Source organism: Enoplosus armatus, chromosome 7 (genome assembly GCF_043641665.1).
Source record: "Enoplosus armatus isolate fEnoArm2 chromosome 7, fEnoArm2.hap1, whole genome shotgun sequence".
Taxonomy (NCBI): domain Eukaryota; kingdom Metazoa; phylum Chordata; class Actinopteri; order Centrarchiformes; family Enoplosidae; genus Enoplosus; species Enoplosus armatus.
Genome location: NC_092186.1, coordinates 15365675 through 15391599, shown reverse-complemented (window position 1 = coordinate 15391599; position 25925 = coordinate 15365675). Strand labels below are relative to the sequence as shown.

At 40.1% G+C, this 25925-nt stretch overlaps 1 protein-coding gene across 1 annotated transcript in view; it reads right to left on the bottom strand.

Moving 5' to 3' along the window:
* Window positions 1-502: 502 nt before the first annotated feature.
* pex5la (peroxisomal biogenesis factor 5-like a) overlaps window positions 503-25925 on the bottom strand; it is a 49261-nt gene continuing 23838 nt past the window's right edge. Inside the window, exons 8-15 of the mRNA XM_070908911.1 lie at window positions 23964-24059; window positions 13437-13553; window positions 11939-12082; window positions 9814-9884; window positions 7724-7942; window positions 5389-5554; window positions 3166-3323; window positions 503-704 (exon numbers count right to left, since the gene is read on the bottom strand). Of these exons, the coding sequence (XP_070765012.1) occupies window positions 503-704; window positions 3166-3323; window positions 5389-5554; window positions 7724-7942; window positions 9814-9884; window positions 11939-12082; window positions 13437-13553; window positions 23964-24059 (1173 nt within the window). The remainder of the gene's footprint in view (window positions 705-3165; window positions 3324-5388; window positions 5555-7723; window positions 7943-9813; window positions 9885-11938; window positions 12083-13436; window positions 13554-23963; window positions 24060-25925) is intronic.

Below are 25925 nucleotides of genomic sequence, written 5' to 3'. Positions count from 1 at the left end.
AACGTGAGACAGTCTTGAGTCTTTGAAAGTAATTGGATAACGAAACCTTCTTTTTCTCTCAAGGCCTCATCTTTTCCCTGCTAACAGCATGTGAGGGTTCCTCTGTGAGATTCTCAAACTGTCTGTCTGCCCGTCTCTCCTGGCTCAGCTCTGTTCCACTGGATGAGTCAGTTTTTAATTGATGTGTTCTCTAAGGCATTGCTCGTACAATCTTTGCCCGTCCTTGTGCTCTTCAGGGAAATCACAAATTGCAGTGCAAATCCATCACAAAGCAGTCATTTCAAGCACTTGGAAGAACCTGTCCTCACTCCAAGGTACTTGGGCGAAAAATATAACAACTTTGACGACTGTAGTTAATTTTAACGTGCATAAAAACTACACTATTGTCTCTAACATCAGGATCCAATCCATTCTGATGTGTGCACTTTGGGCTTTTGGCTGTTGGGTAGAAATCGAAGAGTAAGTGAAGGTTGGAGATGCTATTGTTACTACCTCCCATTCCTCAAATGTCTAGGTTGAAGGCCCGCATGAGAAGATCCAGGTCACCAATATTGGCAGCCTGGAAAAGTTCGGGCTGGTCCATCATGGATAAAGCTATCCTCAGAGCAGCCCAGATGTTTCCAGACATCACCTGGTGGGATTGCTGGCGACTCCGGCTTTTCCTCTGAAGGCTTAAGGCAGTCAGGAAGTTCCTGGCTGCCTCTCTGGGGAAGCAACAATATTAGGAATCAGTTTGGTTTAGGAAATGTTGTGTGGGTTGACGAAACTTGCAAGGCTCGACCTAACTCACTAATTTCACTTGTTTGGACTGATTAGACATCCTCGTACGGCCCAGGCATGACAGTTATCTCGCTAGCTAGCTCAGAAAGGTATTGCAACTGACTATCATGTTTACGGCTGAGTAGCACGTTAACCTTTAATAGACAATATATCTATGGGCAGCTACAGTAGCTTACCACTAGTCCTGTAGATAGTTTCTAGTCACCAAGCTTCTAGCACTGCCTATTTCATGAGGATGTACAGATGAACTTTGCTGTGCCACTTTCTGGTTGACCTGTCCAGGACTATGTAGGTGTTTGATTGACATCTCCATGACTCACTTGTTAGCCTTAAATTACTCCTTTACACCATTCATATTGGTGCTTGGAGCAGAGGGCTAATCAGGCACAATATTGAAAACACCTGTGAGGGTGTGTCTGCACTCTGCCCAGAATGATAAAACATTGTTTCTGGAAAGACAAAAATTTGGTTCACTCTTATTGTATTGGGATGGAAACAGATACCTCAGAAACAGACAAAACCTGGCCAGTTAAACTACAGTATCTGCATGGCTCGGTACCACTGGAGGTGATGGAAGTGTTGTTGTTTTTTGTTTTGTTTTGTAATTTTAGTGAACTAGGTAACCCTTTAAACAATGAATGCTAGTCATGCTTTGCCCCATGTATACATACTACAGTATGTGACATGCCAAAGGATGCTTAAAATGCAGCCACACCTGTAAGCCCGTTCAGTATTTCATATAATTTGCTATTTGCTTGCTACTAAATGCTACTGCTGTTGCTTCCATATCATTTGACAAGCTAGCTGCTAAATGCTACCTTTTTTTGCTTCCGTATAATTTCATAAACTAGCTCCCGTCATGTAGCTTCAGGAAAGTCTGTGAAGGGATCATCAGTTTGTGTCAACAGAGGCACCCGTTGGTCGACCGTTAGTCATATCAGTTGTTAGCCTCAACCGTCACTTCAACCCTGAGGGTATTTTCTTGTCTTCTCCAGTCTGGAAACAACTCGTCCGTGAGGATTATTTACTCTCCCCTTGAGATGCCGAGGGTCATTGCCTCTCCTCAACAAGCTAAGTATGTGCTGTTTGTTGTTCTAACATGCTAAATGATATCTTACTGTCTGTGCAGCTTGTGTGCTTGGCTGCTACGGCGGCTTGCTCGGTCCGGTTTATTGCTGGGACCTGACTATGTCATGGCAACTCGTGGCTGCTAATTATGATTATATACTGCTGCATTGTATGTACTGTATGTGTAGTATTTGCATTGGTATGAGCCTAAATGTGAATAGATTTTTTGGGGGTTGTGGATGTTGTCTGGCAGGTGCATTATGAGTCTGTTATGTTATTGAATAAGGTGATGTTAGTTGTGAAATATGAATACTTTGGGTATTATTAATGCTATGGGCTGAATTGGTTTTTGCTGCATATTTACTTCGATTTTTTTTGCTATTTCAAATAATTATATGTCTGTAATATTAGCTTCCTGTGAGGCTCAACAGTCTTTTGTCAAACAAAATTGTCAGTTTTGCCACACTATAATCAGCAAAGCATTTGAGAAAAATCACTGAAAAGCAATTGCTTTTAAACTCAACATTAATCGTTACCAAACTAGATAATAATTTGTAGGCAGAGAGTCTGCTCCAATTTTTGTGATTTAAATTAGAGCTGCAATTATTAGTCGATTGACAGAAAATGAATATGTAACAGTTTTAATAATTGATTAATTGATTCAGTCATTCTTCAAGCAAACAAACATTCATGTCTGGCATTTTTCATGTCACATATGATTGTTAACTGATTATATTTAAGGTTTGGACTGTTGGTCAATTAAAACAAGCATCTGAATACATGACCTTAGGAAATTCTAGGCATTTTTCTCTATTTTCTGACATTTGAATAGAACAAACAATTAATAATAATAGTATATAATAATAATTTATCGATAATTAAAGTAATCGCTAATTGCATCCCTAATTTGAATATGTGTATGTTTTGCTGCATAGTTGAAAGGACGTAGCCTGCTACTGAATAACAGGTGGATCGCTGAGTTTAGATTTATTCATCTCACTAGATTGTATATTCTCTTCAGTGGCTGGAAGTGCTCTATTGGGAAATAGACACATGGCAGCTGGTGCCTGGCCTGCACAAAGAAGAGTCCACATATTAGCTGATGTTGGGCTTTTATCTAATGTGCTGTTACTTTATAACATCACTCCGCAATCTATGCTGTTCTGGGTTTGGTGTATGCTCATGGTGAGTAGCGAGATCAGATTCTTTTCACCTTTTTGACTTTTCCTCATGGTGTTATCCTAAGTAATTCTGCTTCACTGCATCAAACAAGTGCAGGAGCTTTGTCCCGTTCTCCAATAGCCCCAGGTCACTCACCTGTGTGCCCCCAGGTTAATACAGCTGATGCCCAGGTTGTAGCGGGATCTGATAAACCCCGGCTGCAGCTCTAGTGCGCGCGTGTAAGCCTCCACTGCCTCCTCACTCCGGTCTCCATTCGCCAGTGTGGCCCCCAGGCGGTTCCACAACAAGTAGTCCTGGATGGAGGGCGAGTGGTGGGGTGTGGTTGGTTCAGTTATAAGCAATGTCAGAGAGTGAAGATAAAAGATTTGTTTTTAGTAAAATTCACTGTGATACGGGTTGTCAGATGCCTGATCAGCCTTGTTAATGTGGCTTGTTAATACTGGATGTATTTAATCAGTAAACACACTGGAGAGTTCCTAGCCTGAATTAAAAACTCATCAGCAACATCTAATCTGTTATCCTCAAGTCTTAAATGCTTACCACCTTTTGAAAGACCTGATCAAGTAGCTGACAGTGTTTTTAACAGAAGTGCAAGTGAAATAGAGCTGAATAATCTGGGCTGCTACACAGCACTCAGCCTTGTATCTGCAGTGACAGCATGACAAAGCAGCGTTAGAGCTATAATTTGCTTTCGTTTTTTTTCAATGCACAAATAACAAGGAAGTGTTTGGAGCATTACACAGCCTCCTGCTATGAAGTAACCTAACAAGGGTAATTTAAGGAGAGCTGAGTTACATCACACAGCGTGTCCTTGCCGTTGTTTCCCACCTGCAGGTAGACAGTCACATACAGAGGTCATGGTCTGCTACAGTACAGGGGTCCTTCATCTTTGGCTAAGCCTAGAAGCGGGATATAATTATCTCCCTTTGTGTTCAGAGCTATTTTTCCAGCAGGGGAGCAGATATTACCAAGTCAAATGTGGGAGGTTGGATTTAACAGTGAGTAATACTCTTGCCGGCCTGGGACAGCGCTCGGAGGACAGAGACTGATTTGCATGATGGAGATGCAGAGATGGAGGAAAAGTTTGTGGTTGTGATTTTGTGTGTGTGTGTTTATTTTGTTTGTTGTGTAAATGCTTGCATTCCAGTGTATGAAATATGCGCCAAAGTCTGTTTTTAGTTTTCTGTGTAAATGTGTGTGTGTGTGTGTGCTCTAGATCTTGCTCTACTCTTGTGCTGGATCATGAGTGAGGAAGTATGCGTGCCAGTCAAGAGTTCATGAGGCCAGATTTGGCAGCTCCTTGCTTCACGTATTGCTGTGACAGTTTGATGAGCTTCATTGCGTCTGTTTGCATGAGCTCTCCCCTTGGTAATTGCGGCTCCATCTCTCTAAGGATGTGTACAAGCTTGAGGGCTTTGTGTCTGCTGTATGTGTTTTTATCAGACCTGAGGCAGTGAGTGTGTATCTCAGAGGAAAAATCAGTTTAGTGTCCAACAGACAACAACATACAACGGCCATAATATCTCAGTTAGTTAATTTTAGCTTGCACACTGAAGATTATAAAGTTAAGTGATTATAATGAATCCTGTATTTAATGGAAACATACAGTGAATTTAAGTTTTCTGTGTATCATAATAAATCTCACAATATCGTATGCCACTCCTTCTGCACCCCCGTAAGCATTATAACCATATTTGTTTTATTTATTTATTTTTGCCTCTATATTGTTTTTTTACTGGAAACAATGGATGGGATAGTGTCAGTCAATGATATGTCAATATCCTTGGAGAAGAATACTGTTAGAGTACAACTGTACAGCTCATTCCTGAGGATGCTGGTCCTCAGATTCCTATCAGGAATGAGCTGTAACAATTTTGTGAAATATATTGGCTGTGAATATCAGAGTGGGTCTTTGATCATCCATAAAAAGTGTTTCATGAATAGCGCAGAGTTTACATCATTGGCATAATAGATTGCCAGCTGGAGTCAAGCAGCTGTCAGACATATTGTGTCTACAAGCAAACAGTGCTCCCATGAGTTTACAGTTTACAGTTTACAGTAAAATTCTCAACATACTGTATATATATACTGTATGCTTGATGACAAAAAGTGAAAAAATGGTGTTTAAAAAACAATGAATTTCTCTGTTTCCAGTTTGACAGATTTGAACTTTTTTGCCTTTTATGTTTATAAGGTAATTTGCCCTTTTTCTTCCATTGCTCCTCCCACTGAGGCTCGAATTGACCAATGAGATTATTTCTGCCTGCAGAGCGTCTCTCTGACAAGCGTTTGTAGGACTTCAGCTCTGCTCTGTTTAATCTGCATGTTTCTGTGTGTGTATGTGTGGGGTGTTCCTACCTCAGGCCGCACTGACAGGGCTGTATTGAAGGCATCCACAGCTTTGTTGAACTCTCCGCTGACGTTGTAGAGCACCCCGAGACCTGTCTGTAAATCTGGGTCGATGCCATCAGAATTGTGCTGAACTGCTTCCAGGAAGAGCTCCTTGACCTCGGGTTGCAGGGAGCTGTGGACACACACACGCACACACAGCTAAGGATTAGTGTGACTTAAGGCTGCTGAGCGTGCGCTCTAAAGATCGCAGAGCAATGATGTGCTCTGTACTGCATGTCAACTTTTATTCATAGAGTCTCAGAAAACGAGAGAGAGAGGGAGACTGACAGGAGGGTAAAGGAGAGATAAAGTGAGGGAAGATGTAAAGTGAGAAATAAGAATTGAAATTTGAAGGTTGAGTAGAAGACGGGCCAGTAGTATTCAGTTTATGTAAATCAGGCAAGTCTCTGTGTTGATAGAAAAAGTAGCTTAGTATAGTGTTTGGAAGTCTTGTAGTTTTCCACTCTTTTCATGAGTTAGTGAAATGAATAGCTAATGAAATATTTTTGTTTTATGTTAATTGGTAAGTTAGTTTTGTTTGTTTTGTTTGTTGGTCAAGCAGTTTTATGCCTTTATTGGATAGCCGACAGCAGAGCGCTGACAGGAAATGAGAGGAGCCAAATGTGAAACGGGGACGTTGAGGTTCATGGTCAGTGCTTCAACCCTAGGGTACCCCTCGATTACATTTTTATCAACCATTAACAAAACTTTAAGATAACAAACATTATGAATTCCACGTTTCTCTTCACCCATGTTTCTCATGAGTTACTGTATATGTAGTTTTTTCCATGGACCTGGGTCGGCCAAGTCAAGCTGTGATGACATACGTTTCCACTACAGCCGTGCAGCAGGGGAAATCCGCTCCATGCTGTGGTCCTGCTTGGTAGCAGTGCTATACTTCAATAAAAACAGGTCTAATCAACCAGACATGGACATGTGCTATGTGCTATTTGGTCAGCGGCTCAGTTTTTTAATATTGCAGGGAGGAATAGTACAGAATAATAAATGCTGATAACCTAAATCTTGAAAGTCTTGCACTCCTCCTTTACTGTTCAGATTCCTCCATCTTAAGTTCCAATAAACATTTTTATCACTGCTGTCATGCGCATCCCCTCTGCAGCGGCTTTATGTCCTCCTAGAGGGGCTAGACCCACAGCTTGAGAACCAATTAAACGAATGACAGCTAGACTGCTACTTATGCCTCAGTGGTCATTAGGTCTTTAGCTTTTGGGTAACGATAAGGACTGCCCATTATGTTATATCTTAATTTCCACCAGGCCCGACATAACAGAGCAAAGGTAAAGGAAAGTTAGGGGGGAGAGAGAAATGGAGGAGGGTGAAGAGAGAGGGATGGAGTAAGCTGCAGAAATGAAAAGGATGATATTGCATGGATTAGAGAGGAGACCACAGTAATTGGGATGTACCTGTATCTCCTCACATTGACTAGACGATTAATGATTTGATAAAGTGCTGCTTTACCTTGGGAGCAGAATTAGGTCTTTTCAATCTGAAATACCTAACAACCTAATTTTTCTGGCTTAAGATAACACAGACGGTTTGCCTTCCACAGCAGTGAGAGTCGTTTGACAAGATGGATACACGTAGCTCCATGTATGCCGTCTCTCCAGTGAAATTACACCAATACCAGCAGTGGTTGACAGACCTTGAAATAAGTTTTTGCAATAACAGTTTAAGTAAAACAAATGAGAGTCTGAAATGGCTGTTAAAGATCTTGTTTTTGAGTGTGCCACATGCAGCACATCATATATATCATATGTTTGTCAGTTACTTAATGACTCTGAGCTGTTAGGTAACGCTGACATTCAGTCATTTTAATAGTTTAAAATTCTTAGATGGGTCCTGCATCTTCATGTATCTGCAGATTATTGCCTTTTTTCTCTTTGATACTTTTGACATCCATATAATCGCCTATTGTCCATTGCCTATAATGTTCTGATCCAAACTGTAGAGATAAAATAACTGAATATTGCTGTCTACTTCTTCAACAACAAACCTTTGAACAGAGCACATAACTCCCAGTTGTTTCAGTGGCTTTTGCCCAGTGGTCAATGATAGATGACCTCCAGGTGTGTAGAGCTGTTTGGACACTGGACATTACAGGAAAAAAGTGTTTTATGCAGAAGGTGTCCCAGATAAATAGAGGTTTTGAATGTCCTTCTATCTCAACCCTGTTGCTTTACAGTTTTCAAGACCTAAAAATACAGCTAAATGCTATATTCTTTGTTATCATCAGGTCTAGAGTATTGTTGAACCGTCTGCCTATTTAGTCTTAATGCTCCACCTTTCATGTCTGCCCATATTGAGTGCATGAGACATCCTCCGTTGGGAGTTCGGGGATCCCATCAGGTGGGTCTTGCCCTTCAGGAGGTGCTTGTACTTTGGATTGTGTCGCAGCCAGCGGAGCAGGGCCTCGCAGGCATCATGGCGCATACCAGTGTTGGTCAGGCTCACTGCCAGAGCCATGAGGGCTGGGAGGTTGTTTGGGTGGAGCTCCAAACACCTGGATGGAGACAGGACCCGGGCATGGGAGAGAAGAGATGGTGTAAGGTGTGCACTTCAAAGGGAAATCTAGATTTGACAGGCATTAATTGGGACAGGCCAAAGCAAGTGAACATCAGGCTGAGGCTAATGATTTCTGGGTCAGGATGGATGAGCTGCACCTCTCCTGCTCTGCCTCTGCTGCAGAGAACCAGGTTAGCATGATGCCCTCAGCAGCAGGGGTAGATGATTTGCATTTAGGAAAAAAATGCCCTTGGTGATTGATACAGAGCTGGAGGATGTAAAGTGTGTTTGTACTGAATGCTTAAGTTATATCACCGGTTATATAATTTGTATAACTGCCACTAAGATCTACGCTGGCCTTTGTAATTGAAAAGGGGAGAGGAGCAGCGCTGTGTTGGATGAACAACTTGGATTAGTTAAGAGATGGAGGGAAAGGCCAAAACAAGATTTAGCTTTCATCAAGATCTTTTTCAAGCCAGATTTGCTACAGCTGATGCACCAACTTCCTTAAAACCCTCATAATCTCAGTCAAACCAAATTATTTCAGTCCCCCACTGCAATATGCTGTAGGTGAAGATTACATAAACTTTCAAATCCACTGTACACTTAAAAGGATGTGTTCTTTCTGTGAAATGTTTAGTCTCCCATGAGTCCAGAGTGGTCAGACAACCATGTTTTCCAGGGACAGTCCCAGCTTTAGCAGCTTTGATTGTATGCTGAATTGAACTAGATGCCCGTTAAATAACATCATAAAATAACCACATCAGTCACATTTTTTGCCTCACAGCACTTCAGAAAGTATTTCTTTTTTTTCAGAGAGCTGTGGAGACAAAGCTCACATGTTTTGAGCATTAAAACACCAGAGCATAAACTAGGCAGAATAAGGCAAATCTAAGCAAAAGTTCTTTGCATAAAAAAATAGACATTAGCCAAACAAAACGTTTATTTTCCATATGATATGTTTTATCATATTCTATGTAGCGTTATTTAATGAAGTGGTAAAAACAGAGCAGGATAATATGGTGCTTGCAAACTGAAGTGTTGCCAGTGTATCAACAACAGGACTAATGCCAGGTAAACATCTAATCTGACTTCATACCCAAACACTCCCCTGACAGATGGAGCTGTTACATAACAAACAAACTAACATGCAAACTACCTGAGATGTGAATGCTGTTTAGGATATGCACGAGTCTGTTCGATTAAGTGAGATTCTAGCAGGAATTGAAAAATTAATTATCCCCATCCTTTGTAATCCCATTTACATAGAACAGCAATTAAATCTATTTATTTATCTATTATTATTATTATTCATTTCGCAGAATGGTCCGTCTATGTTGTACTTAAAAAAGGAAGGATGCTTTTTTCCTGAATGGCTTTCTTTTGTGTTTTCAGTTGACATGTCAGTGTTCAAACTCCCAGATGGGTGCAATTTCTGGCTTCAGCAGTGTTGTGAATGAAAGTGGGCCACCTCCCATTGAGGACTCTGTTCATATTCTGGCTCTGTGCAATCACCGTCAATGTGGGGTGTCTCTATTTTAAGAATAAAAATTGCAGAACGTTTTCCTTCCAGTTGCTGCTTGGTAAAGTAAAACAGTAAAGGTAAATGGTGACAGCATTCTTCTCGGGACTATAAATATAACAAATCTTTACATCATAATTTTGAGTTTTCTTGCTGAATAGACTGCTACCAAAAAAGTTCATTGAAACCTCTCAGGCAAATTTTATGCGCCGGGCTTCATCTTTTAACGTGACATTTCCACAGCGTCCCACTTGTGCAAACATATGGTGTCCCCGAGCAGTAACAGCTGACAAGTCTGAGAGCGATTTTTGATTAAATGGGAATTTGATGCAGTTGTTTCTCTTTACCTCTGGAGGGAGACGATCGCAGACTGCTCATTCTCATTTTCAGCCTGGGTGGTCCCCAACACTTGCCAAGCCTGCAGGGAAACAAAATGCAGGTAACAGTAAACAGTGGGGTGGAAACCTGGATTCTATAGCTGGTATTCTCCAGGGGCTGAAACACAGTTACAGTGGCTCAGCATCGTCTGTCAGGCACAATGAGTGAGATCCAGCACAGAGCAAATGATACCAGTATTTCAGACACAACAACACAGAGGAGCTACAGGAGCATTTAAACATTCAGAACTCCATAGATTTTAAACCTTCATAAGGTCAAATAAGGGCGCATATAATTATTATTATTAATTGGCAAACTGTAAAGCTTGGAGGGTTGTCCTTAGATACTCTGAGATACTAGACATTAAATCATCCAAGCAGTAGAAAGCCATTTATTATTCAATGAAGCTATCGGAGATGACCTGCTGACATACTGTTTTATCTCTCTAAAGAACTGAAGTGATAATTTAGGTGAGGACTCCTCAATTATTTGGTGCTGAAAGTTTAGTTAATCAGTCTGTCAACAGAAAATGAATCAGGGTATATTTTGAGAATGGATTTATCGTATGAGTCATTTCTACACCGCAAATATTTGCATTTTGGACTTTTGGTCGGACAAAACAACACATTGAAGACGACACCTTGGCCTCTGGGATATTGTGGTGGGCATTTTTCACTATTTTATGACATTTTGTAGACAAAATCATTTTGCAGCCCTATATTTATTGAAAGGATGAGTATGTTAACTGCATCAGATAATGAATATTAGAGCAGCAACAATTACTTTCATTATTTATTGTGTTAATTTAATTTTAATTTATTAGTTTTGTCAGAAAACAACAAAACAGTTTCCCAGAGGCCAAGGTGACGTCTTCAAATGTCTTGTTTTGGTCCCACTAACAGTGCAAAACCAAAAATAATCAATTTACAAAGATATTTGATACAAAGAAGCAGCAAATCCTCACATTGGAAAAGCTGGAACAAGCAAATGTTTGTAATTTTTGCTTGAAACATGACTCAAATGATTAAAATTAAATTATTTCTTTCAAGCGACTCAAAGATGAATAGGCTAAATGTTTGTTAAGTTGTTGTTGAGTTTTTTGCTCAGTGAACCTTGAATGTGACTGTGTGAGAGGCACTGCGGTTGATCTTTGTGCCAATGTTGGTCTTCAGCAGGGAGACAAAAAAATGGAAAGTACCCTTGATCAGCACAAGAGGGCAGACAATGATATACCTAACCTCATATCCAAAATGTGAGATTATGAGATTACCCTTCTGTAGTCTGTAAGGGCACACTTAATAACCTGTTCTAAGGCTAATCTCTGTAGATGCTTTTTTGTTCCACTCTTTGAAATGAGGGTCGAAATTATTTCTGAATGATTCAGAGGTCTTCACAGTGGGGCAATAAGCCACTAAGCGCCCTATGAGGAATTTTGAAATCGTATTAGTTCCATACACCGCGGGATAATCCTCTCCTCGGAATAACTGGCACATTTCTGTATATTCGAAAGAACTTTGTATGAAGGCTTTGCTCTTTCAGCCTGCAAAGAGGTCACTTCTTTTGAAACAGGGAGAATAGAAGAGAGAGAGAGAGAGAGAGAAAAAAACCTGCGGAATGAGCTATTATTCAGCTCACTGGGCAAATGGAAATTTTCATCAAGAGTATGAACAAATTGAGTATTTTTGCTACACTAAACAACTCTTTTAACAAGAAAAAAAAATCATTTACCCTCTACAGGCAATCAGCATCTAGCTTGTGGGTGCTGCCTACTAAATCTGCTTCACACAGCCTGTGGTCAGTGAGGCATTCTTCCTCTCTAGCTTATCTCAACTTGAGGTGGCGTTATTGTGCTTGGATTTAGCCTTTAGTTTGGGCTGAGAAACTGCTCCTGTTGGTTTGACCGGTGCAAGACTGCAGTTTTATCGGCCATCTGTGCAATGAATGTGCCTCCATTTTTTTTGAAAATACACCCCCAGCTGGAAATACATATGTCTCCATTGTTAACTTGCCCGGTTAAATAAGGAAAAAAATTACAGTGTGTGTGTGTGTGTGTGTGTGTGTGTGTGTGTGCATGTGTGTACTAAATGTACTCACCTCTGAATCCTGAGGATCCTGCAAGACAGCTGCTTCCAGCAAAAGCACAGCGTTTGGCAAGTCTCCCTCTCGAGACTTCTTTAGTCCCTCCTCAAATGCGTTAGGAAAGTCCTTATAAGGATTATCTGTGTGGAAGTAGTAACCCTGTCAGCGAAAAAAAACAACAAAAAAAAGTAGGGACAGTGGCAATGTCAGTTTCTCTCTTCCATATTCAAATGCAAACCAGGGCAACTGTCCTGTGCAGTTGTATATTTAAGCAAAGCTCCAGCAGCAGGAATTGATCTTTTCTGCTTCACATCAAACCTGGGCTGAGCTCCCCGGGGTTTGTCTGTTCTCTTTAAATGTTAAACTTTGCATTTTCAAACTGTGATTACCCTGGTGTGTTGTTGACCGCTTCTGAGTGTGATGACTTTGAAACAGCTTTTTCTTTAAGAACTAGCTCTGCACTGGGATCAATCAGAAAGCCCAGAAGTCTGATCTTGTATGATTTCCTTATATAAGAAGGTCAACTGATGGGTGAAGTATACTGCTCAGACATGTGCCCTGTCCTCTGAAACCCACAAACATTCCTTTTATATATTATATATGGTGATGTTGTACACATAGAACACAATATAGGCTATATTTCATCCTTTTCCAAAATTTTCTATATGTATTCATTTGGGATAAAATAGTACTTAACATAAATCTGATTATTCAAAACATTCAACCAATTTGTGATTTTGTTACCATAGGATTTGAATTCCCTGGTAAACTTTACAACTGCACAAGGCAGCTCTGCACATTTCAAGCTCTGAATGACAGCGAGCGCTCATGTGTAGAAGCCAGAAAGCTCTATAATGCTTTCAATCAAAGGATACCACAGCAGCTTCTGCTTTCAGCTTGTATCTTACTCTTAGGCCTTAAATGTTCACTTTCTGCGAATAGAGAAGTTTCCACACCCAACAACAGGAATAGTTTTACATTTTGGGAAATGTGTGTGAAGATTAATACCACTCTATTCTTTAAGTATTATGTATAAATCTAGAGCCTGGAGATAATCGGTAGGCATATATTTGAACTTTGGAGGTAGCCAGGCTAGTTGTTTCCCCCTGCTTCCAGTAGTTATGCTAAACTAAGCTAATCACCTCCTGGCTCAAGCTTTAGACGTAACGTACAGACTGAGAGTGGTATTGATCTCCTCATCTAACTCTCTGCAAGAAGGCAAATAAGTAAATTTCCCAAAATGTTGAACTATATTCCTTTAATTTGGGGGGAAGCTATAAAAAGGGAGGATATGCATGAGTCTGGTGTATTTTTACATAAAATTAAAAAAAAGTACAGTAAACATCCTTTATATCACTTCTTTTTCAAATGTTGGGCAACTCATTTTACAGTGTAATTCCAGACAGGTATGCATTGTTTAGTCTACAGAGGCTGTCAGCACTGTATACCTCTAGAGTCAGTGTCATCAAGACAAATTTGCACATGCTGATTGTAACATTTTAATGACAGTGACCTTCTCATGTGGAGAGACACTGGAGGGAATCTGCGCCTGCTCGTTTTCCGTCAGCCAGTTCCGCCGAGCGAGCTCTTCCCACTCTGCCTGCATCTTATCCCAGAACTCGGTATCTGACTGCAGACGTCAGAGAGAGCGAGGGACACGGTGGGAGGAAGGGAGATGGATAGATGGGGGAGGGGGAGAGGAGGGCATGAGTGATTAGTGCACAGTAGAACAACAGCCCTTGTAATTTCCCATCATCCTACTGTTGGAAATGTCACGTCTGTCGGGCTCACTGGCTGTAACGTATGGATTTCACACTTGTGGTAACTCATTTGCAAGTCAAGGCAGAGCTTAAAGAAACTATCTGCACTTCAAATGCAAACAAATGAGTAGACCCACTATGAAAAATCAATAAACAAGATTAGACCCTACTTTCACGTTCACATTGAATGGCAGGCCTTTTAAAATGCAAATGAATACTTAACAGTAACAAAATATAAAGTATTAATGTTTTCTGATGCCGTTAAAGGTGAGTTTACATCAGTGATGTTTGTAAACTGGCCTGTATTCTCATGTATGACCTGTCAAGAAATGCACAAAATGCTCATATGTGATCTGTAAGACAAAACTTTTTAAGCATGCATGTGAATAGACTTCATATTTATGTGGTCAAAAAATGTCGGATTGGGGCTCTAACCTCTCTATTAGCTTGACATTTGAACTGTTATTTGTTGGCATTTCAGGTGACCGAATCCTCAAAGGTTATTGTGGATGAATAACCATCAGTTAAATATGTCAATCCACCTCCTGGAATAGCTTTTCATTTTCTATCCGACAGGAAACCTTTAGAGTGAACCTATTGGATACAAGCTCATATTAGTCATACATTAATATTTCTTCTAACAACAACAAACAGCATGGTTTGAATCTCAATCCAAATTCTGGTACACAACCTTTATTTTCTTTGCTTGCAATGCACATAACAACAAATATGATATCTTAGTGTAACAACATCCTTCCAATGAATGACATATGGCTGAAATGAAGAGGTTCCACTTGTACTTGTAAAGAAACAGCATTTAAACTTGATTTAAAATATCAACAAGTCAAGATACTGCCAAAAAGAAAACAGTGCACATTTCCAACTTCTACATTAAACTGAAACATAAATTGCTGAACACTTCAGCAATCAACAGTACCGACAGTGTCTCAAAAGCCTCTGCTGTGCAACTAACTGTTATAACCACAGTAACGTTTGGATGATGAGTTTGCCTCATTTCATAACATTGAAGAAATTGTTCATTTGCACTTTGCCTCAAACCCAGCGTTTGATTAGATTTAAGTGAGGGTTGTGTTTGTCATTTGTTCAACTAATCAGGTTAGGCCTGAAATCCAGATCAGACTAAATGAGTTGTTTGGAAAAGATGCAGTCAAAAGGCGAAGTAGAGTGATGAGCAACTCGAGGAAATATAAATGAGTCAGACATACAATTTTCCTCTTGAGTTTGATTGTTTATTGTGGTGGCTCAGGGTAAGTGTTGTGGATTATCTTGGACTGAAGGATGCAAATTCCACAACCATGTGAAAATGCCAAATTTATGCTTATGTTTCAACTCATTTGCACTCATTGTATGGAATTTGACATCTTGAATATTTATAATTCCTACATTTGGTCTTATCTTACTTAATAGACAGGAAATTCTACCTCTGCCCCACTGATCAACTTTTTTTTGTCCCCGGAGGGCAATTCGTTTTTCAGCAAGGCATAGTACAATATCTCAAGTCAATGGTGCCCAACCTTCACAGTGTACTAAGCCCCAGCAGCAATAACATCTAAAAATTAAATAAGTAGCGGCAGAATGTGACCATATAAATACACAAGGAGGGTAAAGTAAAGTACATAGTGACCAGGCATATTGATTACATGATCAGGGGGGAATCTGAACCGAGAGCCAGAAGGCAAAATCTGAAATTCAGTGTATCACAGTAGATGCTCGATTTAGTTCATTTAATCACGCAACGTGAAAGGTACTTTCATTGTTTTGCAGATAACACCCGTTAAACTTCTTGTTCAAGCCAAATTAATATTTACATTTTTGTCTTTGCTTACTTTTTAAAAATATTAACCATGTGATATATTATGTTTTGACCAATAAATATCAACTTCTGTGTTTTTCTATTTAGATAAAACTCCTTTGTCGTTTTGTCTCCAGCCAGATTCAACCTTTACTTGCAGCTTGGTGAACACATATCCTATCTGCCTCCAAAAACTGAGGAGTCTGATGAGGCTCAAGCTGTAGTTTTGAAAGAGATACTAAAAACCTGTTCAGCCATCTCAGAAGCACTGCTAAAATTAGAACCATCATGAATTTTAGTGATACAGAGAGGATTATAGGTGCCTTTATCTCTTCTCACTTTGAGTAGTGTTTATCTGCCTTAGCCAAGAGGAGTTGAAACAGCTTCAGTGTGCTCAAAAAGCTGCATCAAGGGATTTAACTAACAGTATTTAAAAGGACCACACAGTATCTCTCCTGTTTTACCATCTTCTCTTTGCATTCCTCTGTATGTTTTCTTTGATTTAAAGGTCCATGTGTTTTCACAGTGATTTACTTTTTTTTCTATAAACATATATATTTATAACTTTCAGTTTTACTAGTGTTTTAATTGATACCTATAGAATGTAATGAAACGTGGTACACTGGACACCAAAATTGTGGTGCTTGGGAAGTAATGTGTCAGTCAGTCCTTAACTTAAGTCCAGACTGAAATACTTCAGCAATTATTAGATGGATTTCCATTCAATTTTGTGCAGACGTTCATGGTCCCCAGAGGATGAATCATACTGACTTTGGTGATCCCTCGACTTTTCCAGACTATTGGAACTAACTATTGGATGGATAACATTTGATACAGACATTAATGTTTTGCTCAGGCAGAATTGACTTTTAATGTAATGTCATCGTAATTAATTATTCTGTGGCTGTGGTGAGCAACATAATGTGACAGAATGATTGTGGTTACTAAATAGTTAATTAATTCAGTTATTATAGTGGTTTTCCTTTGTTTTTTGTAGATCAGCTGGATCACGTTTATGTCACAACATGAAGATTAAGCAGGCAACTGTTATGTTTCCAGATTGTCAGCCATTATCTTTGCACGTACAACAGTCAAATCTAACTGAATTGTTTATTATCTGATCATGTCAAAAGAAAAAAACCTTACAACAGCCTGCATTTGCAAATTCTGACCTCGGGGGTGCTACTAATGTACCAAGGTATCACTTGCTTTTTTCCATATAGAGTCTTAACTGATTACTGATAATTCATAGTCCCCAAAACTGCTGGAAGTAAAGAATATTATTATTTATTGTTATACCAACAAATACATGCACTGCAGTACATTTCTGTAATAATTCAGAGTGGAATATTATCTTGGGATGGAGTTTGAAGTATACACAGCTACATTACTTGTTGAGAAACACAGCTTCTTTTTCTGTCCTCTTCATTTCCACCTATTGTGGTAAAAACGTGCACAGTTTTTTGTGAGCTATGCCTTTGCTCCTAGCATACAGAATTCTCACTACAGATGCAGTTAACGTCATGCCTGTTTTTCATGTAAAACTCGGATTCAACCAAAGTTTTTTTTTCCAACTGGCTGAGTCCATGATTCTTGGCTGTCGTCCTGTCAGAGGCAGAGCAAACCGGGAAGAATAATACCAAACAGAGCAGAACAGCCTCATGTGACTTATTGAGTCCTCTATAGCCAGAAACTCATCAGTACATGACAGCACTGTATACAGTAAGTGTGTGTGTAGTGACACTGTGAAGGGGAGCAGGGTCAGAAGGATCTAATGTGTGTGTGTGTGTGTGTGTGTTGGTGTCAAAGGTCCTCTCATCTCCACATCGTAGAGGCTTGTGATTGACATGGAGGCTATAGTGTGGCCCCTGATGGTGAGAGATGGCAGGTAATTGCAGGCTGCTGACTCTCAGACAAATTGTCTGAAGGTGAGTCTCCACTGTTAGCTCTGTGAGGAAGTGCACTATCAAGAGTTCCTGATGTGGAGGAGATACATGGAGGGAGGCAGTGGTGGGGCTGAAAAAGACGTGTTGGTGATAATATATAGGATACAAGTGAGTTGCCGGATGTGGAGGACTCACATTGTGTGAAATTATAGTTTGAAAAAGAGACCTTCAAATTGACAGCTTATTTAGTGAATCCATGGGAGTTCAGGAAGAAAAGCCTGTATCAGTAAGGGGTGGATGATTACTGCTGTTGTTCCTTTTTATGATTAGATTGCCTAAATTGATTTGTGACCAGCACAGTTGGAAGCTGTTCTCTGTTGTACTGTAAATATTGATGTATTTTAAAGGTGTGTTGCAAAAAGCATCAGGAGAAGGGTAGTCACGTGACCAACAGTTAGCCCTTGTGGCAAAATCTGCTCCTGGCCTCTCGCCATCTTCATCTTAATGCTCAAGTGAATGGTTCTCATGCTACAGCCATTATGCTTATTTACATAATATAGTCTGCATTTTTTGTCATTATTTCTCATCGTGTTGTGGGCCTGTATCTGCACTGTGACCTAGTCCATCATCTCGTTATTTGTGTCTCATAGACAGTCAATTGTTTGCGCTGTAAAATCCCAGCTGGTGTGTAACTTGTCCGCCTCCTAATTGCACCACGGGTGACAACAAAGTGCTCGTTGAATTGAAATGGAGTAAAGATACGGACGTGTTTTTAATTTACAAGAAATGTAGTCATATTTCTTTGTTGCGTTGTGAAGGGCATTTTTCACACTGACATTGGCAGTTTAATTATGTGCAACAAGGCAAAGATACAGCAAGGCAATTTATATCCTGTGTATCACTGGAGCGAACCCATAGCTGTGACTCTAATTTCAGCAGCTCTGATGAAGTGTCACGTGAAATGGATTGAATCCAGAGTGCTTCCTGCCGCCAATTGTGTCACCACTGTTTGGAAATGAACTCGGGTTGGAGGTGGGGAGGTGATTCATTAGTTACTTCATGAATACATTATTGACAACATAGATAATCATGGCAACACCTACAGAAGTTACACACACCCTCTGCTGTTGGTGAAAAGGTACATTTGTATTTTGCCTCAAGGATCCAAATAGTGTTTCTTAGTCAGCTGGACTGAGGTACTATATACAGTGAAACTAAATGTACACTGTCAGGAAGGTAATTTTGTAGAACTTAATAATGCATGCTATGTCAGCTAAAACACAGAAGCTGATGCCCCTAAAATGTGATATTAAACAATTTGCCTCAGACTTTATTTCACAAAAATAGTAAAGTGCACTCTGACTGGGAAAACAAAATCATAATGGATTGTTAAAAACACAGCTGTATCTTTTTCAATAGGAATAGACATATAAATAAAGATTTAATGATCATAATTAACAATGTGACAAATTAAAAGATAATAGATTCTATACTCATATCCTGTTTAAAAGCCTATTATGTTCATGGACTGTAATGTTAAAAATATCATATATTCATGAGTGAATCAACAGTTCATAACGATTGACTAAAATGTAAAATTTGTTAAATTTGTGTTTAGTTTTGCTGAGTGTAGTGAAATGTGTGAGTGAAGTACCTGCTTGCTAGCGAAGAGTAACTTGCAGCTGTGCTGCCTCCATTTTGTGCCCACTATGGATTGCACTTTATTGTGTGAGAGTTTCTTGTGCTAAACCTGTTTTGTAGTGACAGTAAATGAGAGAGGGTAGTAATTGTCTCAGGTAATTAATGTATAGTAAAAAAGAGGAAGTGTTTCTTGTGTTGTCGTTGTGCTGAATTGTTGTATTTTTATTAAATGCTTATTACAGTGAAGTTCTCGCCAGAAACAATGTCTTGTGATAATTTCTCCCCATTTATCAGGGGCGTAACAACAGCACTCAGAAGACCTGTTTGGTGTCAGTTCACCCATTTAAAGCAACATATTCACTTGTTCCCAAACAAACAATATTTAAACAGCAACATTAAGCTTTGTCCTGTGTTTTCTTGAGTTTGGATATTTCACAAATACAGATCACAACTATGTCTCCATTAATCAAATCTATCAGTCAATTGACTCTCTGTTGTAAAAATCCATAGACCATTTTGCACATGAATAAAAGTATAAAGGGAAATGTAGGCCTATAGGCTTTGAGGCTTTTGGCAGCCATCAAACACGCTATTTTAGGTGACTAATTTTTCATGATCCGCTTACTCAATGTTTGCACTGCTGAAATGAACATTGTTAAGACCTGATAAATTAAAGCAGCCCCCTTTTGTTGAAATGGTAAATTGTTTGGGATGTTTGAATTTCCATTAATTTGTTGCTTTAGCAAGATTTTTAATTCCTGGAGTGACTGCTTTGCTTCCTGAAGTAAGATCTTCAGTAACAATACTTGATTTTGAATCTCCATGTGTGTGTTAGTGCTTCTCAAGTGGACTCTAACCTTATCTGTTTGAGTTGTGTTAACTTGAGACTCAACCTTTGGAGGAAACCAAGCACATGAATAGGGTTTACTTATCCACTTTGCCCAGGGGGTTACGTTACAAAATGTCTCATTATTTACCAGTGACACAGTGCAGCCACCAAAAAAAAAGCTCTCCTCATCTTCAGTGCAGGGCTGGTCTGGCCTTTTAATGTTAATGAGCCACCCACTGCTATGCTGTGCAGGCCAAGTCCTTGGTCAGCGAGACAAAAATAGGGAGCTGGAGTCCCGATAATGTCACTCAGAGAAGAATAAAATACATTTCAGTGGACAAAGTGCTACAAATGCATTTTGGCAAACAATGTGATTACCCACTACATGGATGTCTGTGATAACACATAGAGCTACTGTGGCCAGAGAATTACAGCTGATAACCTCAAAAATTGCGATCAACTGTGAATTTGTGACATATAAACAGTGTTCTGATGTGAGTTGTTGTTTGGTAATTATGGGCTAAATTAGGGATGCTTTCACACGTGGTTTGGTTTGTTCAGTCTGGACCAAGGAAAGAAATGCTGTTGCCTTTTAGTTCTGGTCCAGTTTGGGTTCACACCGGCCTTTTGCAAACAAACCAAGAGCTGTTGGCGTAAAGTCATATGGACTGACAGGACGCTCAGCTCAGTGCTGTGTCACTACTTCTTAATGAGGAACTGAGAAGGTCACAACCGACAACAACACACTTTCTGATTGTGTATGTTACCATGGTTACCAAATTATTTGCATAAATATATACGCCACTTATAGAGATTGCTTATGAGATCACTTCCTTGATAGTTCATGGACAGATGATGAACTTAATTAAATTAATTTGGGTAGACCAGAACACAGCAAACGTTCTTGGGTTAAAGGAAGTGGTCTCCGTTCTGTCACAAACGGTTTGTGGTAGGAACCTAAGCCGACCTCGATCTGACCTAAGTACAAGGCAAACTCTGCAAGTCTGAGCTAAATGGCTACCGTAACCTGGTGTGCTTTGCATGCTGGGATGTGGGCGAGCAAAAACAGATACTAGCAGTTAAGTACCTTCTTGATATTTGGGCAGATGGAAACTTCTTCAGGAACTTCTTCCTGTATTTACTTTCCCATTCCCGGTCAAGACACATTTAACAAGAATGAGTGTTCTCACATTTTTTTTTTCTGTGTGAAAAGTACCAACAGGAAAAGTTTACCAACCCATCTACTGATTTGGACCAGAGAAAACAAACTGTAGGTTTGAAAACACCCCAAGTCTCTGCAGTCCGCACCAGAGTTCAAAAGACAGCTTTTTCACCAGCCTAAATGGAATGAACCAAATGGGCAAACGCACCATAGTTTGTTTGAACTGAACTTAACAACTTAGAAGCACCCTAAAACAAGAATCTTTCACATACTCAATGGCATGCATATCATTCTTTTAATGGATTGTCTTTATTGTTTTATGTATTTTCTGCACTGTTACCTTCTTGTACTATATTCACCCCTGTATGCACCTTGGACCAAATTAATTTCTTCTTTGGGAAAATAATGTAAAATTTGAATTTAGTCTTGCAGGGTTTGTGGTACACCTTGTGCGCCCTCATTCTCATGTTGGAAACAGCTCCACTGGAAAAGTTTCATGATCTCCCTGAGGGCACACTGATGGAAGTTGTTGAAGGAGGTGAAAGCTTAACTCATTTACTTTCCCCATCCGCATTTTCCCTGCAGGTCTGTGGATTAAAACCACTGACCTTTTGATCACGAGTCTGCATCTCTAACTTCTAGGCAACTGCACTGCCTCTGTAATCTCTCACAAAACCAGAACTGCCTCAGACCAATATTCTGCAAGATAAAAGAGAACCTGTCCTGCTGCTGTTTTAATCAAACAAGAGGCCACACAGTCACCTTCATCTCGTCTTTATCGCCACTATGGGAGCTCTCTCTCATGCCCCACCGCCAAAACACTGTTCCCTGAAGTCACAATTTACCCTGCAGCTGTTCCAGTGGTTTTCTATTTAATAAAAGTATTACATTGTCATCAGCTCAGAGTAATTGACAGTATCCTCATGTGACATGGACAGTCGCTTACCTACTTGGAAAATATCTCTTTATCAGCCTCTTTGTAAATGAATTCAAAGCTGAGCTCCCTCTCTTGGCCCATTGCCATTTTATCCTCTCTTTTCAAGGATTTTTACACATAAACCTACAGTTTCTCATCAGTGCCAGCTTTGTAAAATGGATTATATTTGGGAGCCTAATTCCTTGTCTACTCCCTCTGTGGGTCCTAATTTTCGTACATTTGGCTGCTTCGTCTAATTGATTTGGCAGAAAGGCGGTGTGCTGATTTAATGTTCTCTCTGCCATCTGAGCTGTCCTACACGTCTTTATAAGTATGAAAGAGCATGCATATGCACAGCTACCTAAATGGAAATTATCTGATTGTGGGCTTTGACATTGGCAGCTGAAGCCAAAATGGCTGACCACTTGTATCAGAGCTCCTCTAGCGTGGAGGCCAGCACTTAGACTGCGCGATCGAAGCTGCGAGATACTGTTACCAATCGATGCTCCATGCTCAGACGCTTGTACGGGAGCATCTCAGAATCTCATCACTTACCTGCCCTCCGGCTGACGCATGTACTCAAAGTGTGCAATTATTTGGGAGGATACAGCTCACGGCTTATACAAGATGTGACATCATTGCTAACTTTAGGGAGGGATCCCCACAAGGGGTACACTCCTGCAGCTGCTCCTCTCACTTTCTCGACGTCTTCCTTTTCCTGCTCTATTATTTATTGACCATTACACAAAGCTGTGAGTAGCAGTCTACTGTAGCCCTCAGTAAAGCTGAAGTAACTCAGTAGTGCTGGGTTCACTCCCATTTTCTGGGAAGGGGGTTGTCCATTGAGTGGTAGAGTGGTTACGTTGCAAGTTAAAAAACAAAACTTTCCTTTTCTGTTATCTAACCTTTTGTACAGTACAGACTTTTTTACTCTCTTAGGTAGCTGTTGGCCCAATGTGATGTAACCTTTCAAAAATATCTTGAGCTGAAAGAAAACCTACAAAAGTACCCAAAAAAAACTTGTTAAAGTGTGGATGGAAATTCTCATTTTAACCCGTCAGTCCCATCAGTGGATCAAATAGTAACTTAATGTACAATGACACTGAAGAGGGAAAGGTGATGAAAGTGCTTTGAGATTCAAACAAAAGCTTCTTTCTCAGAGATGAAGGAGGTTTTCAAGTAATTCTCCATGCTGTCATTATGGCAAACTCTTATCATGTCCCTGATAGCATGAGAACGTCAGGCATACTTCACGACTCAACATATGCAGCGTAAGAACTAAGCCATATCTAATTACTGTAACTTCGCCATTTCCCGTGGTATCTGATATGTCTGGCTGTAAAATGACTGACCTATTTACCTCCCTATTGTTAGCCAGATGTAAGTCGTGAATATTTTTCTGGGTCAAACACCCTGTGAACTTGAGTGTGTGAATTTAGCATGGACTATTACACTGTCAGCTAGCACCACGGGGGCAAATACATTGCAGGCAGCACAACAGTGATCATTTGACAAAGAAATAAAAGGGCTGAAGGAGTCAAGTAGAAATCAGCTCCACAGGGCTTCAGGTAGATTATTCAAATTGCTGGAACGATTATGAGGCTACATGGGCAATGATGTTGGAAATGTGATACTGAAAAATGTTTTCTTTGCTTAAAGTTCACAGAATTCTCACTTTATTGCATCTCTATATTAAAATATCTCCACAAGCACTCAATGGATTTTTCCATTGCTTTCTCATAAAGTTGGGGACTAATGGCAGGGTTCGAGTTTTTGTTTGTTTTTACTGAGAAAAATATTTTTTTACATTCGTTTTATGATCAACGTAGTGTTGTTTCAAGCTGTGTCTTTAACCACTAGTCCACCCAAAAAACCCCAACAAAGTTGACAAGGACAGTGCATCGAGCAGACAAAGTTCTGCTGTTTAATATTGAATAACCAACTTCTCTTGGTCTTATTGAAATTCATCGGTGGAGATGACTCTCAGTTGACAGGTGACAGATGTGAGGTGTACTAAGCAGCACTCTGCTTACCTCAACAGCAGCCTTGGCTCGCTCAAACTCCTCCTCTAGGGACTGATGTCTGGACAGGAGGGCGCTGCCCCACCGCTGCTCCTTGCTTAGGCGAGCCTGTCACACACACATTTCATAATATATACATATATGCACAAACAAAATCCATTAAACACACTCACATTCACGCAACACATCACAGACACGCACACACATAGCACACCACATCACACACACACACACACACACACACACACACACACACAATCAGCCAGAGGGAGAGACAGGCAGGGAGAGTGTGCAGGGTCAGCCGTCTCTGCTTTCTCAGGGACGAGTAAATATCCCTGCCTCGACAAAGCCTCTGACATGCTTAGGAAGGCCAGCAGAATCACTACTGTCAGCATCTCGCCCCACCCCTCATCTGAATGCAATGCTGCTCATCCAGCCTCTCTCAGTTTCAACCCCCACCTCCTTCCTTTCCCGTGCACCTGCACATGCAACATCAAACTCTGGAATATGCTGATAGCCTCTCAGTTACAAACTTGCATACAAAGCCTCGCTCTGCTGTGCAAATGAAAATTGACCAATTACACACATGTGGTTTTACATTATGAGAGCGTTTGGTGGTTTATGGTTTACATGATTCCACATTACACCTACACTGCAAGGGGTAAATGATTTTGAGATACCCTTTAATGCTCAGATGTGATGTGGCACTAGATTTACTGTAAATAGCAATGACCGTATGTATCCCAGGGCTAGCAAATCCATTAGAGACTGAGGAATCAGCTGTTCCTTGCGTGGAGTCAGTGACTTCCCCCAGAAAGTGCTGCTTGGCAGTCAGACCAGCCAGTACCTGTATAAATTCCCATCTCTACAGACTTCCATTATGCAGGATTAATTGAGGTTACTTAATCTCTATATTAATGGACTCAGAAGAAATTGCCTCATCCGAACATAACCATATTTTTTATTTTCAAGAACAAAATGCATGCAGTGTTAAAAAAAAAACTCACCACATTTACAATAGTCTTTGCTGTGTTGCATGAAGAAACTGCAGTATGCTGTGGTAGGATTGTTAAAGGAAAAATCCACCCAAAAACAGTATTTACAAAACTGGTGTGGACCATTTTGGTGCTTTGCTTTGGTGTTGTATTTACCTATGTTAATTCCCCCTGAAGTCTGGCATGATTTGGTATTCTGACAAGAGATTTCCTGTCCAGGTATATTTTAATACCAGAAAGAATTTCAGGATAATATCAGCAGTTGATTTCATACTCTGGTGCCAGTGTTTCAGAAAGAAAGAGGGCTTCTTTCCAGACTCACAATTTTTCATTTTCACTTAAATACATGAAGAAAATAAATGCTGAAGAGGCCGCGACACCAATTTGTCTGCCAATACAAGACTCAATAGACCAGAATGCAATGCCTAATATTGTGTTTTGAACCAGAGGCGTTGTCTTGATCATCAGTTAGTAATTTGTGTTCTTTTAGTTTTGTGGAACGGCAAAATAGGGTAAATTGACTGTTTGTTAAGCCATGCCCCCCTTAGTTACTGTTGCCACGTCTGTCAAACGTTCTATTCTCACGCGATATGCAGTTAACAATGATAATAAGAGGTCCTTGATTTCATATAGAGGCACACAAAAGCAGCTTAGCTGGCGACTATTGATTTTGCTGACTGCCTTGATCAACTATAGCCATGTAAATAATTAAGCTAACGTTAGCTACATGAATTGGTTGAAAACGCTGTCTCCAGCTGATTTGTTAATGTTTCCAGCTGACTCGTTTTAAAACCAGAATCCCATAAAAGGGGTATTTAAATATGCATTTGATGTCTACATACATGATTCCAAGCTAAAAGACTGGGGCTAATTCTGCATGTCCCTGGAAAAAAGTCTGCATCTTCACCAGTTGATGATTCATGTAGCTAGAGGACATCAAAAATAAGGACACAGAATTGTTGCTGTATTGCAGTGTGGA